General features: G+C 39.6%; 1 protein-coding gene and 2 pseudogenes across 1 annotated transcript in view; 1 reads left to right on the top strand and 2 right to left on the bottom strand.

The window, feature by feature from the left end:
• LOC150039311 (uncharacterized) overlaps window positions 1-15,998 on the top strand; it is a 37,616-nt gene that overhangs the window by 75 nt on the left and 21,543 nt on the right. The window contains exons 2-9 of the mRNA XM_090327821.1: window positions 325-381; window positions 1,178-1,234; window positions 3,210-3,263; window positions 4,377-4,430; window positions 10,387-10,440; window positions 11,714-11,764; window positions 13,611-13,772; window positions 15,765-15,884. Of these exons, the coding sequence (XP_090183947.1) occupies window positions 325-381; window positions 1,178-1,234; window positions 3,210-3,263; window positions 4,377-4,430; window positions 10,387-10,440; window positions 11,714-11,764; window positions 13,611-13,772; window positions 15,765-15,884 (609 nt within the window). The remainder of the gene's footprint in view (window positions 1-324; window positions 382-1,177; window positions 1,235-3,209; window positions 3,264-4,376; window positions 4,431-10,386; window positions 10,441-11,713; window positions 11,765-13,610; window positions 13,773-15,764; window positions 15,885-15,998) is intronic.
• Window positions 4,906-5,498, bottom strand: LOC150039313 (DNA replication complex GINS protein SLD5 pseudogene; annotated as a pseudogene).
• On the bottom strand, window positions 5,618-6,317 carry LOC150039312 (destrin pseudogene; annotated as a pseudogene).

The following is a 15,998-nucleotide window of genomic DNA, read 5'->3' as shown; positions in this document are numbered from 1 at the left end:
GAATCACACCTGTGAACCCAAGTCTACACATCCATCTACCATTCTGGTGAAATCCTAAGGGGAAGTGTCATTGAACAGGCAAGCCTAGGTAGGAGGGATCACCATGCCATCACCATAGGAGGTGCAAGGACAGGGCTCTGAGTTCAGAGTTCAGTACTGGAGAGAAGTTTTGGCAGCGACAGAAGAGATAGAGGCATAGTACATTTGACAGAGCATCTGTGTAGCATGCACAAGCTATAGTTTTCTAACCTAATATTGTTATAAATACAACATTCCTTCCCACATTGTCCTACTTAATTTTTATATGTTTCAATTTGTCCACAGCAAAGACAGTAACTTAACCACGGTTGTTGCTCATTCAAACGAAGACATCAGTACTGCGTGAGTTAATTTTTTTTTTATTTGGGGGATCATGTATAGAGTGCTTACACTTATTTTCCCCAGATAGTAGGTGAATTTCTTCTCACACATTGATATGCCTGTTTATGTTTTCATCCCATTTCCCATTCCCTACACCTTTCCAATCAACTTGCTTTATCCCCTCCCTCTCCTCTTTCAAATAAACATATGTAATATTCCAGGTAACTTTTCAGATACAATAACAATATGAGATTAACAATTAAGGGGAAAAAGGAAAAGAGAAATAACATAGTACATTAAGAACAACTAACACAAGATAAAGCTCTTGTTTCTGTATTCTAGAATTTTTTTCATTTACTGTAAGTTGATTCATTTTTCATCTAATTGATAAATCATTTTGGAAAATGATGGCTTTTCAGAGCACACAGGACTGCCTGTTCATATCACACGTAATCATGACATGTTTTCAAACTAAGTAGAAAATGATTGATAGAGCCGATCAAAAGACAGTGGTTCTTGGTGTGCTGTGAAGACAAATACTAGCACCCAAAACCCTTAGATTAGCATTTCTCATTATAGGCCCAAATTGTCACCATACCATGAGCAAAGGAGTAGCAAGGACAGGGCTCTGGGGTGAGATCTCAGTAGTGGCAGGAGTAGCAGGGACAAAAATGGTAGAGATGAAGCTCTGTTGGCAGCATTTTTGTGATGCATTCACAAGACCTTAGTTTCCTAACTTAGTGTTCTGGAAAAAAAATGCATGATTAATTCCCACATTTTCCCAGTTAATTATTGTGTGTTTTTAATATGTCCACAGTGAGGATAGTGGCTTAAGAGCTGTTATAGTTCATTCCAATGAAGACATCAGTAGTTGGTGAGTTGATTTTTTTTTGTCATGTAAGTGATAACTCGTTTTGCACAATGATACCTTCAGGGTACACAAGCACCGCTTATCAATACTAAATGTAATCATGATGTGTTTTGAAACTCAATAGAAATGATAGAACCTGTCCAAAGACACTCGCTCATGGTGTGCTATGAAGGCAACGACTAGCACCCAAATTCTTAGATTATCACGGTGCCTGTCAGCTACTCCGAATGTGGCAAGGGACCTGGGAATCCTTTGCTGAAACCAAAAAGTAGGCCTAGCACCAGTAGCTAAGAGGTGATCCTTCCTTCTTTTGAATGCTTAAACCCTGAAAGGCCCACATTCATACTGCAGGGGAGCCTTACTTCTAGACTGCTTTTTCTTATTCCTATCTGAAGAGCAGGAGCAGCAGCAGGGAATATTAGATGATAATTAGATGATATGTAAGTCTTGAGTTCTTCTGAAGTGAGTTGAACGTGAACAAGAAGTCATTATCTACTAGAGTAGGTAGATTTGTTGGGTTATGGTATACTTTTCTTTTTCCCTCTCTCTCACTTTTTATTTTTTATTTATTTTTTGGTAATCCATTGGCTTGAACTGGGTGCTGTCCCTAAGTTCTTCAGCTCAAGGCTATTAGTGCTCTACTGCTTGTGCCACAGCGCCACCTTGGGTTTTCTGGTGGTAAATTGGACATAAGAGTCATGGATTTTCATGGCTGGGTTGGCTTTGAACCATGGTGCTCAGATCTCAGCCCCTGAGAGATTTGTGGATCACTTTCTTTTCTAATACCATTGAAGCGTTGGAGAAAGACTCAGTCATGACAATATGCTTCAAGTACATTGTTAACATTAGTAACATATTCCTCTAGAAAACATGACGTTTCCAACTTGTGAGTCTGTAATTGATTGGACCAAAGGAGCTGATCCGATGTGCAGAAAAGTAAAAGAAACAAAAATAGAGGCTACTGAGTCTGCACAGAACTGCATGTATAAGATCAAGATCATGCATGCATTCCTGATAGTTCAGAGCCCTGTCATTGTGAAATTAGTGTCTACAATGGCACTGTGTCTTGCTCTGCCACCATGCAAGACTTGTTCTTATCCAAGTCTGTTACACACTGAAAAGGCTCGACCTCGTGCCACACATAGTATTAGAGCAAGGTAGATATTTATAATGACGGCAATAAAAAGTTGGCACAAGGAGTGGAGAACCTGGAACTTAACTAGGAAGAAAGAGGAAATTTGGACTGAGAAAACAGAGGGCCATTAGGGAGAAAACACAAAAAGCTAAGAGCACTGCTTTCACTTAGTTGTAAGTCACGAACATAAAGATTTTGTTCTATCTAATTGTCTCAGATTAAATTTTTCACACTTATTTGCATGGAAAAGTGGTTGATAAGTTTCAAAGTGATGGATTGACATGGGAATAAATGTTCAATAGAGGGACTACACAAAAGTTCCTTGCTCCAACAGTCACTCTGATGATTTCCCCAGCATGTGAATGGAGGACACTGAAGATTTCAGATCAGAAATGAGTCTGTAGCTACTTTTTCTCATCTAACTGTAGTTACTTGGAAAAACTGGAGTTTTTGATTAGATGTGAGGAAGGTCATGGATAGTCGACGAGCCCGCCTTCCCCTTAGTGATTTGAGGCCAAATTTCTTTGGTGGCTTGGTGAGTAATGTGGTTGTTTTCTCTTTTGGAGATGACCTTGCACCTGTCCTCCTTAATGACACACTGAACTAGAAACACACTCACTCCCAGAATGCCAGTCATGCTAACTGTCATTTTTGTGTCATCAAGTGTATTTCTTCATGGTCTGAAACTGTAAGGTTGCATTTATTTCAAATCAACGTGAGAAGAGAACCAGTTATAGGGAAAAAACAGTGCATGAATGTAGGACCTGCATCAGAATTTGACCCAGAATTTGAACTCCTCCGTATTCATGTAATATGTGACCATAGGTGTTTTTGTTACTTTAGCACAACTGCACATGATCCTTGTCCAGCACCTGATGATGGCAATGTGACAGAAAGGTAAGATATAAACCAAGTGTAGAGGTGGAAGTTTATGTTCATATTATATATATATATATATATATATATATGTACAGACACATGTACTCATAAGTATGCACATACACATGGCTGGAGCTGAGCACTTGGACACAAAGAAACACCAACACCATGAAAGGACTGGTGGCAGGCGTGATGCAGCGCATGGCAGAAAGTAAAGATCCTGTGTTGGAACACCAGTGCTGCTAGGAAAATGAAAGAAGCATACATCAGGAAGGGTCAGCCTGTCACACATGCCTCTCACATGGCTGTGTGGTGAGTGGAAGTTGGATGTGATCTCATTTAGAGGCCTGCTTGGGAAGGCACTTATCTCAAGCCGTATCATTTTTATTCTAATTAAATGGTGACCGAATTCACTTATCTTCTGATTTTAGCTACTAATATGTATGGTGTCATATGAAGTAGCAATATGACATGAGCAGTGAAAATCGATTGGTTCATATGTAATCAGTTTTTTGACTGAAAGTTTATGCTAAAAAAGAATCCTTTGTGGAGCAAAGTCGAGGATCACACATAAGCTCTTCTTTAACCAGTCCTAGGTCATCTTGTGAGCCTGTCTGCCTAATTCCACATTATGGTGAGAGTTTTATGAATATGACGAAACTTTTTCTTCCTATGGCATTTTGTCATCAGAGTCATGTAGTTTGGTTTCTCTTCAGATTGTATAAATCTTTCACTTTTTAATAAAGATACTTTTATAATACTATTTTCTGAGGTCCTCATTTCTAGCCTATAAAGTCCTATTGTAGTAAAAATAAGAAGTTCAACAATACATCTTTCGGCATTTTGCTGCTGCTGTTAATCCATGGTCTCAAGGTACTCTGAGCTCTCCTGGAATGATCTTTCTTCTCCTGCGTTCCGTGTGCATTGATTACAGGCATGCAGAACTATAACCAGGTTGAAATCTTCTGTCTTCACAGGCCTGATATGATCAATTAGAATCATTTTCTAGAACAGATGACATGGTAGATTGCTACGTGTAAAGTTTAGAAGATCAGCTTGCTAGTTAAACATTAATTATAACTAACTTGACCCAAGCTGACGGTTTCTTTTGCATTCCTTTTTCTTCTTTAGCAAAACTGAAGTAGAAACCAAAAGAGTACCTACAAGTGGATTACCATTTAAAATGTAAGATAGAAAGTACAGTGTGTGTGTGTGTGTGTGTGTGTGTGTGTGTGTGTGTGTGTAAAGAAGCAAACATGGAGATCACTGTATTGGCATCCAAGTGTCCATATATTTCTTTCAACACTGTTCTTAAAGTCTTCTCACAATTAAGATTTTTTTAAAGAATTATTCTTTATTTTTCAAAGAATTTTATTTTGAAAAGGTATACAGACTTGTTTATTTGCCTCATATTCAGAACAAAAAGAGCCAGGGCCCCACCCACTGATGCTGGCTGAGATGGAAGTGTAGCATTCCTGCCATTCTTACTGGCCCACAGCAATGGGAGAAAAGCCTGCTGTCAGGAGCTATAGCTCCTTAGTGTTCTGAGGCAGGTAGTGGCATAGGCTTTCTCATGTTTTCTGGGGTTCCGTGTCTTCACACTTGGTTATTTTTAAATTAGCTGCACTGCTCCAGAAGCAATTAGAGGAACAATACTGGATCAAGTGTTGGGAGTCCTCATCCAATCCATCTGCTCATCTTATTCGGGTTCTACCAAACTATTTTATTGCTGTTCTTTTACTCTCAGAAGCACATATGAGTCTGGATCTAGTTTGGTAACTGCCCTCTAAAGGTCCACCTTCTGTAAGTTGGGAGGCATGTGCTTTAAGGTGACATTTTTAAGATAAGTGTCCTTGTGAGCCATGTGCTCTTTGGTGAAGGGAAATTCCTCTGGAGAAAGGCTGCAAGGTTCCCCTTCAGGATCCTGTCTTCTCCTTCTCTAGAATGTGAGGGAAAAACTTCTCTATCATTGTGAGTCAATACTGCAAGCAGCTGCTAAGGACATAACGGATTCTCTCCATCTCCATTTGACGTATACTAACCTTCAGATCTCCCTTTTTGGCTCTTTTGAGATTTTCTTCCATGTGATCCAGCTGTTCTGTGACGCATTCTACAATTTCACACTTGCTTTCCAGAAGTTCAGGAGCAAATTTTGCATCCTCCAGGCCTGCTCCAGCCTTTCCATGAGCTCTGCAAGAGTTAGGACCACCTCCTCACTGAGTCTTGCCCTATGAAATCCAGTTCCTCTGTCATCTTCTTTGAAACCAGGAACCTCACCTCCCGCCATCCAACTCCCGCACTCCTGCACCAAGATTTTGTTTTTAACTTCAGACTCTAGATATATTTATGGCTATTTTCCCCATATATTTATATATCTTAGTTTACTCTAGAAGATGACAAGACAGCTTCCCCCCAGTAAAACCCTGTCCTAGGTAAATTTGCTTTACTTAGGTAGCAAGAGGATAACATTAAACATGGAAGCTTTAATTTGTGGCACTGAATGATGGCCTAAACAGGGCACCCTTCAGAAGGTACAATTAATGACCCACCTAGCTTTTCAGCAATACAAGCATGTTGAGGTCTTCCAGCCCATTTGCTTGACATTCATGCTTTATGCCTTGAAGCTTCTTTGTAATGGCATGGAGTTCACACAGATCATTTGACTTTTTTTGCTCCCACAAAAATATCAACTCTTCTAGAATTTGTGGTTTCAAAGCTTGCATCATACAAAGCATAGTGACAACCTGTTTCAAGAAGCACTCCCCCAAAATGCTTGAAAGGATCAGTTATGGTAACACCAACATCTCCATCCAAAATTACTTTGCCTTCTTCAACAATGATGTAAGTTTTGTCTGCAATGAGACAAAAAAGGACAACCTTCTTCCTTTTCTTGCTTTATTCTGGTGTGGAGAATTTTTAAACTTCCATGTCATAGAAAATGTGACACACTTCAGCAACTTGCACTCTAGAGGCCATCTTGGCTGGGGTGGTCACAGGGACTGGAAGGGCTGGGAAGGGAGACGGCCAGTGTCTAGACTTCAGAGCATTTTCCTCACTGAAGCGGGCATTAAGATCTTTACAGACTATTCCTCTGTCTTTGGTTTGTGATAGGATATATGTAGCAAGTCATTTAAGTGTCTAGCATGGGCAAGTTCTTGGGTCCAATCCCCATTACAATGTAAGAGAAAGACAATTGGACAAAGGGAAGACATAAAAGATGAAGACACAGAAGAAAAAGAGTAGGGGGAGAAAGTGGCAGGAAGAGGAGAAGAAGGGGGAGGAGAGCAGGGGGGAGTGATTTTCTTATTGAGGGAATCATCATTCCTACATTTGTCACTTAGATACTTCATGTGGACTCTCTCAGGGAGATTAAAGTTCTCTTAAGTTTTACAAAGCAGTAGTGATTTAATTATTTTATTTGGAGGTAATAGGATGTAGGAGGCTCCACTGTTTTCTGAAGACTCTTTAGCAGAAAACAATGAAACTAAAATCCTAGAAGTATTCATTATCCTGCCAGAGTGCTTCTGCTATGGTGCTTCTACCAAGTGAAGTGAGGGCCACAATTCTAATCCCAAGGATCGAGCTCCTGCCTCAGGACTGTGGTTTCTGAATCCTATCTGAGACAGAAGCTTCAAGATGATGCTGAAGAATGGATGAGATGAAGGAATCAGCAAACTGGGTGGATTGAGGGCATTTACACCTCCAAACTGCAGCTGATTAAAAAGACAAATCAATGTTGTCACTGACATTTGATTTGATTGTGAATGCCACAGCTCAAGTCTTGAGTCATCTCACTTTACAGTTAATATATTTCATTAAAAAATTATCAAGTATCACTGGGTGCCATTGGCTGACCCCTTCAATCCTAGCTATTCAGGAGGCTGAGATTTGAGGACTGCAGTTCAAAGTCACCAAAGCACAAAACTCCAGGAGCCTCTAATTAATCATCAGAAAACTGGAAGTGCAGCTATGGCTCCAGGAGCATAGCACAAGCTTTGAGCTGAAGACTTCTGGGAGAGCAGCCAAGCCCTGAGTATAAGACTCTGGACCAACGCCCACCGCATTCTCCCCAAAAATCAAGTATCAAGCCAGGTGAAGGAAAAAGAAAGAAAGAAAAAAGACAGACAGAGAGAGACAGATAGAGACAGACAGAGAGACAGAGACAGAGAGATGGAGAAAGGGAGGGAAGAAGGAAGGATGGAAGGAAGGGAGTGAAACTAAGAAAGAAAGGAAATAAAAGAAAAAAAATAAACAACTGGTCTGAGTGGGTGGTCTACTATTAGATTGCGTATCTAGCACACAGGAAACCCTAGGTTTGATTCCTAGGTACTACATGCACATAGAAAAACTCAGAAGTGCTGCTATAGTGGTAGGTTGTGGTAGAGTGATAGATTGCAACAGCTCAAGGACAGTGCCCACACCCTGAGTTCAAGACCCAGGACTAGAAGGACAAAACCAACTAAACAAAGCAAAACAGCCGAAAAACTCAATGTTCAGTGTTTCATCTCTGTGAAGACATATCAAGACTTTATAGGGCTGTGAGAGAAGCTCCATCAGGAATGATGAAGGAACTTGTGAAGGCCTGGGGCACCCACCTAACATAGAGACAACACTACCTGAGAGGGAAGAGCACTTGTAGGATTCTTAGCTTCACTGAACTTTCTGAAGTCACCTCTGCTTCCTGCCTACCACTACCTCATGCTGTTCCAAATGCGATTGTCTTTATGTAGCTACCCCAAGAAGACTCTTATATCTAAACAAATGATAAATTCCAGGAGACAGGAGACTCACCTAAGAATTTTCCATATGTGTGTTTATATATATATATATTGGCACTGCTTTGCTGAAATTATGGAATCATGTATACTATGTACCTCATGAATACTATACACCTGGTACTTTTTACCTCAGTCAAGGTAGACGACACAGATTCTGGGCAATGGTGTCTCATGCCTGTAATGGTCAGTACTGTTGAGATCTCATGAAGACCATGGTTCAAAGACAGCATAGGCAGGAAATGTATGAGATTGTGATTTCCATTTAACTTGCAAAAAGCTGAAAGTATGGCTCAAGTGGTAGAGTACCAGAATTGATAAAGAAACCTAAGGAAGAGCAACCAATCCCTAAGATGAAGCCCTAGTAGTTTCAGCACAAAAATATCCCAAAAAGAAGTTCACCTCCTTAGCAAAGACAAGTACAGGTTGAAGTGAAAGGATGGAAAAAGGTATTCCCAGAATGGAGCTGAAAAGGAAGAAAATGAAAATGTATTTCTATGTAACAAAGAAAACTTGAAAATAATACAAGATGAAAGTGACTTCATGTGGCTAAAGATACTGCAATGATTAGCAACAAAAAGGCAGCTAAGCCTCAATGCACCCAATTTCACACAACAGACACCGCTGCACATAAATGAGGAGATGGATCCCAACCATGTTAGATCCTCTCCATAGAATCCACAACCGATTCAACCGATGACATATAGCCAATGGAAGCACATATCTGCCTAATATTCCACTCAACAGTCACAGAATAAGTATCATCCCAGCACTCCCCAAGCTTTCTCCAAAGGAAATATTTACAGCACAAAGGCAGAATTGTTCTTTTCCTTCTCTATTACAATGTAATTATACAAATGGTTTTCTTTGTAGAGTATAAAGGAAGTCTTAATAGATACACATAAGAAATGATTGGGGGAGCTCTGTTTAGTCTTTTGAAGAAATGCCATACTGTTTTCCATAGTGGTTGAAGGAATTTGAACTCCCACCAACAGTGGAGTAATGATCCCTCCTGTCCACATCCTCTCCAGCATCTGTTGTTATTAGATTTCTCAATCATGGCCATTCTAACTGGAGTGAGGTGGAACCTTAGAGTTGTTTTGATTTGCATTTCTTTTATGGGCAGAGATGTCGAGCATTTCTTCATGTGTCCATAGGCCATTCATATTTCTTCTTCAGAGAAGACTCTTAAGTCTTTGGTTCATCTGTTTACTAGATGGTTGTTTCTGTGGAGATTAGTTTTGAAGTGATTCATTTTTTTTGAGCTGTTGATACATTTTAGATGTGAGGCCTTTGTCTGTTGTATGGTTAGTGAAGATCTTCTCCCACTCTGTAGGTTGTCTAGTTAATTTTCTAGCTATGTCCTTTGCCATACAGAAGCTCTGCAGTTTAACGCAGCCCTACTTATCTAGACATAGAGCTCCCCTATGATCCAGCAATTCCACTACTTGGCATCTACCCAATCGTCCAGAAACAAGGACATACTAAAGCCACTAGCACAACGATGTTCATTGCAGCACTAGTTACCATAGCAAAGAATGGAACCAACCCAGATGCCCCTCAGTTGATGAGTGGATCAACAAGATGTGGTATTTATACACAATGGAATTCTATGCTGCTGTCAGGAAGAACAACATCGCCCCATTTGGAAGGAAATGGAAACACTTAGAAAAAATCATATTAAGTGAAGTAAGTCAGACTCAAAGGAACATAGGCTCTATGGTGTCCCTCATTTGTCATAATCAGTAGAAACCTTGAGCTCCCCTAGCAGAGATATACAATAGAACAAAACCTAGATACATAAGCCCATGTCGTATGACACTAAATGAAAGGACCTCCAGGATATAGAAACAAAAGCCATATAATGAGTGATTGTTGTCCTTAATGTACTGTTATCTCTCATCTCTTTTGCCGTCCCTTGGTTATCAAATATTGTTACAGTATTTCACCTTGTTATATGATATATTGTATATACGTATATTTGGTTATTTGAAAACAGATAGGGAAGGGGGGGAAACAAGATAATGTTCCGGGGGGAGGGGAGGGAAATGGGGACCAAGACATGAGAAAGGGTATCAATGTATGTGAAGTGATGCACCTTCAATCTGGTGAATATAATGTAACCCTTCTATTAATTACAAAAAATATATGGGAAAAAAGAAATGATTGTATTACTGCATGCTATCATCACATGATGGAATTCCAGTAGAAATAGACAGCTAGATAAACTACAGAATATATTGAAATACATAGAAGTAGAGCAAAACATTTTTGAACGGTTGGTTGATGGTTATTGGAGAAATATGGGGGGATATGTAATCAAGTCTAGAAGATACCTGACAATGTGCTTTGTTTTCATCCTGTAGCGATATCTTGTCTGATACCACAACAAAACGTGATGAACTTAACAACAATGAAGGGTATGTTCTGAACATATATGCACCACTCACCTAGGTATACTTATAGATATTAACATGAATGTAGGTACAGACACACATGAAAGTATAGTCAAAGAAAGGAAAGTGATTTAGATTAGAGAACTTTCTTGGAAGTATTGATGACAATACAGGATTTTTGATATTTTTCTAAGATGCATTGGATGTAATATCTGCAGCTACCTTTCTAAAACCTTAGCTGTCTTAAGAATAAATATCAAGAATTCTTCTTATTCCTAATCTATTGTAATGGCCAAAGCCAATTCAGTGTTTTGATGGAAGCCCCAGCAGGATAAGAAACTACTCTGCAGGTGCTCCATTATCTCCAGCTAGAGGATACAACACCAGCATTGATCCTCCTCCTCCTACACCACCACCTCCTCCTCCTCCTCCTCCTCCTCCTCCTCTTCCTCCTTCTTCTTCCTCTTTCTCTCTCTCTCTTTCCCTCCCTCCCTCCCTTCCTCCCTCCCTCCCTTCCCCCTCTCTCTCCCCCCTCCCTCCCTCCCCCCCCTCTCTCTCTCTCCCTCCCTCCCTCCCTCCCCCCCCTCTCTCTCAGAATGAGAAAAGACTAGTCCTTAGGGAAGTTTTAATTTGAAATATGTTTTCCTATAATGGCTCACCTCCAAGGTGTATTTCAAGCCTTAAACAAAATTCTGCCCAACTACGTGTCAGATGTCTATATCAAGAGATGATGATGAAGACACGAGAATCTTTTTGGGCCCGTGTTTATCCCGATGTACCTCATTTCATTGCTCTGGGAATTGGGTTGGCCAATATATAATGACTTGACTAGGTTTCCAGTTGTTCATGGAGAACTGACAGCTGAGGACAGGCCCCTCATATTGTATGTGCTTTATTTAGTGGATGAAAAGTCTCTTACCATCAAGTCAGGGTTAGAATTTTATGTGAAAGGTAAATATTACACTAAAGATTCAAAACTTGGTGTATGGTATGTGTATGTTTGTTTCCTCATATATTCTGGATGTGAAGGTGAAAAACTTATGAAACATAAATGTAAATATTTTAGTTGTTTATTAAAAGCATTTCATTATAAAACTGGTGTATAATATCCCTTTAAATTGATATTATACAGGACTTTGGTGTTGGTTAATCTTGTACAATGCATGTACTTTTGTTTGGATTTGCACCAAATTTTCGGTTCCTAAGACCAACAGATCACTCTTTTCCTTAAAAGGTAAAAAAACCATATCAAGAGAGACAAAATGTGACTGATTTTATTTTTGTTCACATTTTACAGCAACCACATGAAGAAAATTGCAAATAAAATTCTACTGTCTCTATCATTCAGGTGGGTAAGACTGTAGAAATACAAGCAATGAAGTATGTATATAAAATATAACATCAATATTTGAAGTGAAAAGAATCTAAGAAAGTCCAAACTGAGCAACAAGAGTTTCTACTGTTAAGATGTTGAAAAATAACCCGTGTGTGCCTTCATACTATAATCCAATTGATCTTGGAAAATTGTCTTAAGCTGGTCTTATAACTCAGAAAAAAATGGCATTTAAGCAAGTCTATGTAATGACATATGGCTATGTGTTTTTCTACTCATGAAAGTAAGTAAATATAAGTTGGGTGCTGGTGGCTCACATCTCTAATCCTTGCTGAAAGCTGAGGATTACCACTGGAAGCCAGCTTGGACAGGAAAGTTCTTGAGATTCTTATCTCAAGAAAAAGCCAGAAGTGGCATTTTGGCTCAAGTGAGTTTGCTAGTCTTGAGCAAAAGCAGCTCAGGGACAGCACCTAGAGTACAAGGCTCAGGAATGGAAAAGGAAGAAGGAAAGACAGAAATACTGGAAGAATGAGAGGAGGGGTGTGAGGGAGAGGGAGAGGGAGATTGAGAGGGGGAGGGTGTGGGAGAGGGAGAGGGAGTGCAAGGAAGGAAGGAGGGAAGCAAGGAAGGAAGGAAAGTAGGAAAGAAGGAAAGAGGGAAAAGTATGGAGGGAGTGAGGAAAGAAGGAAAGCAAAAATAAAGGAAAGAATAACAACGAAGTGTTAAACTTTTGGAAGTATAGGTTGTATTCTAATAACTCCCTTATTTATGTGATTCCTCCATTCTGGAAACACATTCCTTAGGCTTCCACTCTACATATGAGAATAATTTTATACTGTGCCTTAGAGTACATAAAAATTAATAGTATTTTCATTTGAGTTTCAGTTTTAAAGACTTTGAAATCTTCTCAATTCATCGTCATAACAACATAAACGATACAATCAACCAATGGGTAGTTCGTTTAAAATATGTGACAGAAAGGCTTCAAAGCACTTAGAGTTCAATTCCATAAATATGTATGGAATTGAATTCTTTTTCATGTGTCCATAGCTGCGCAAGGAGTACCCCCAAATAAATAATCATATACATGTTAAAATCCTCAATAAAAATCTTAGGATCCAAGTGGGCATTAGTCATTTTAGGGCCTCATGCTTCCTGGACAGGCATTTTACTGACTGAACTAGACTTCTAGCCCTTCCTACTTTCTTATTTCTGAGATAAGGTTTGGCCTTTTACTCTGACTGGCCTGGACTTCAGTAGGAAGATTGAAGTTGCCTTACTGACCTGGCTGGGACAAGAGGCTCACATCATCACATCTAGCTTGTCTTGTTGAAGTGGGTTTGTGGAATTTCTTTGCTGGGGCTGGCCTTGACCTGGTATCCTCCTCAGTCTCATGAGTAGCTAATATCATAGCTATGAACCACCGCACACAGGTAGGTAGTCCTTCAAGCGCTAGGTCAGTTATGCCTTCACTGAGCTTTAACTATTACAGTCTGACAAAGATTCAGATTGATGACTTTTAATGTGCTAAAAGAAACTGATAGATTCATCTTCAGAATTTATCAATATTTAAAGAGTTTATACTGACAGACTAGTCATTTCATTTCCATTTTTGTTCTAGCTTGCAGTTATTGTGTGGTTTCTACATACCCTCCAGTATACTGTTTAGGAGGGAATGTTGTTCACTATTCAGTGCTTCTATTGGATAAAAAAACTGAACAATGTTTTTAGATAGGAATGCACTAATTCTTCATACCACTGGCCACTATAATCTTAAATAATGTCTTTTTAGCATCTGACATATAGTTTTAGGAATTGTTGAAATGTGGTGCCAAACTCTCATTGTCTTTATTTATTTTAGGATTTTGGCAATACTACTGATTTTTGTCGATCTTGGTCTAATGGTAACAGATATTACAGTTACAACCAGCAAACTCCATATTCCATTAGAGTACAGATCACTTTCCCTTGTGATTGCTATATTTTTCCTTTTGGATGTTGTTCTACAAGTATTTCTGAAAGGGTAAGTTTTGTTCTCTCTGAAGCCTAAATCTGAAGAACCCTACTGAGACTGGCTCCTCCACCAAGTAGCTCAGGCTCACTATTTCCCTTAACTGTGTGCTTGAAACTCCCATTTATCTCCTTGATTTACACAAAATAACATTTATTTGCCAGTCCTGGTGCTTGAACTCAGGGCCTGAGCACTGTCCTTGGACATTTCTCAAGGCTAAAGAACTACCACTTGAGCCACAGCACCACTCCCAGTGTTTTTCTATATATGTGGTGCCAAGGAATTGCACCAGGTTCTTGGTGCATGATAGCAAGCATTCTACTAGGACAAACGCCCAGCCAAATTTTTTTCAGGATACTAAATTAATTAGAAGATCAATCCAAACAAATGTGTGCCTCTTGAAAAGCATTCTTGAAGCCAAGGCCCAAACCCAGATTTTCATTGAGTAGCTTTAATTAGTTTTATATTGCTTGAGACACTCTCATGGAGTAGTTGAGAAAAGTCTTTGAACAGATAAAGCTTAAAGGGATTTACCAAAAGGGACCAGGTAATTAATATGTCAATGTGTATGTTAAGAAGGAGAAGTATGAGTGCCAGGAGTCTGTCTTAATGGTGGAATGCCTGCCAAGCATGCAGAAAGACCCAAGTTCAATTCCTCGGTTCCACATATAGAAAAAGCCAGATGTGGTGCTGTGGCACAAGTAGTAAAGCTCTAACCTTGAGAAAGTCCAAGGACAGTGTTCAGGCCCTGAGTTGAAGCACCAAGACTTGAGAAAAAAAAAGAAGAAGAATCTGGGCCCAGTGTCTAATGCCTGTAATCCTAGCTATTCAGGAAACTGCGATCTGTGAATCACAGTTCCAAGCCAGCCCAGGTGCTAAAGTCTGTGAGATTCCTATCTCCAGTTAACTACTAGAAAACCAGAAGTGTTTCTCTGGCTCAAGTGTTGCATGGTATCTTTGAGCTAAATAGCTCAGGGACAGTACCCAGTCCCAGAGTTCTGCCCCATGACTGTTAAAAATTAGAAGGAGAAGTATATACTTGAGGTCTATAGATCAATACTTTGATTCTGACTGGAATTTCAAGTAACGTTTGATAGTATGTGAAATACTAGATACTGCACTCTAACTAGTCCCGAGTTCATTGAAAGGAAAAGTTTCAATGAAAGCATCTGCAGGTGATGTGGAGATTGCTTATCTCATTAGTGAGATGTAGCAAGAAAGAAATAGATTGCTTCCCTTTCCTGCTTGCTGGTTTTCTGAAAAGTAGGATGGGTGAGGCAAGCCTTGGGGATGGGCTGCTGGGCGAGTCAGGCACTGGGTTTCCTAGCCTCCCTTTCTCCAAGTCATTTCAGAAGGCAGTGTATGTTCTTTCCTGAGGACTTGTTCTCCTTCTTCTCTTGAGCAAAGCAGAGTTATTCACTGCCAGGTTAGTCTGATCCTGACAGACTGCCTCAGAGTGTGAAGATGCTTTTCCTGGAGGACTAATGCTCACCTCTGCAGGAGTCAGTGGTGGAGAGGAGTCTGGTAGATGGATGTCGGTCTTTGTCCTTTTAAGGACACAGCAGCCCCGTGGGATTCCATTGTGAGTGCAAGGACAGATTATGAGTTCAGAAGCGCAGTTCATACCCATCTCATATGATACTCATATATTGATCTGGGGATAGTATGATGTACTGAAATTGTTGCTCAACAGAACTGTTGCATTTGTCTTCTTCCTACTCCATGGGAGAAGGCAGTGCATACCTCTTGTCCAATGGATGGGGTAGATGGCTTATTCATTAAGCTTTGATTGTCATCAGGTATGAAAGTATGTAATAATACAAATTTACTACTTGAATACCTTCCACCAGTATTATGTTTTCTCTTTCCCAAATCCAGTCCATCCATTTCATAGAATCTATTACAATAACAATTTTAATGAAGTTGAGTCAAGTACTTTTTGCTCTAAAGATTTTCCTCTATCCTCTTAAAGAAGATAACCGTTTTTTTTACTTTCTCTTACAGGAAAAAGCATTATTTTTCAGATTTCCTCAATATTACAGATGCTGCCATCACTATCATTATTTTATTTATGGACATCACATACATATTCTTTAATGCTACATTTTTTAAAGATATCCAAAGGTAGGAAGCCCATGACTTAACTGTCACACTTTTCTTTCATTTGTTCCTTAATTTGTACTTATTCTTGGCTTAAATTGTGTATATTGAACTGATTTCTGTTTAAGTTCTGAACCT

This window comes from Megascapheus bottae, unplaced genomic scaffold (assembly GCF_031878675.1).
Source record: "Megascapheus bottae isolate mThoBot1 unplaced genomic scaffold, mThoBot2.hap1 HAP1_SCAFFOLD_40, whole genome shotgun sequence".
Classification (NCBI taxonomy): Eukaryota; Metazoa; Chordata; class Mammalia; order Rodentia; family Geomyidae; genus Megascapheus; species Megascapheus bottae.
The sequence above is the reverse complement of the archived record's forward strand: the minus strand, read 5'-3'. Positions and strand labels throughout refer to the sequence as shown.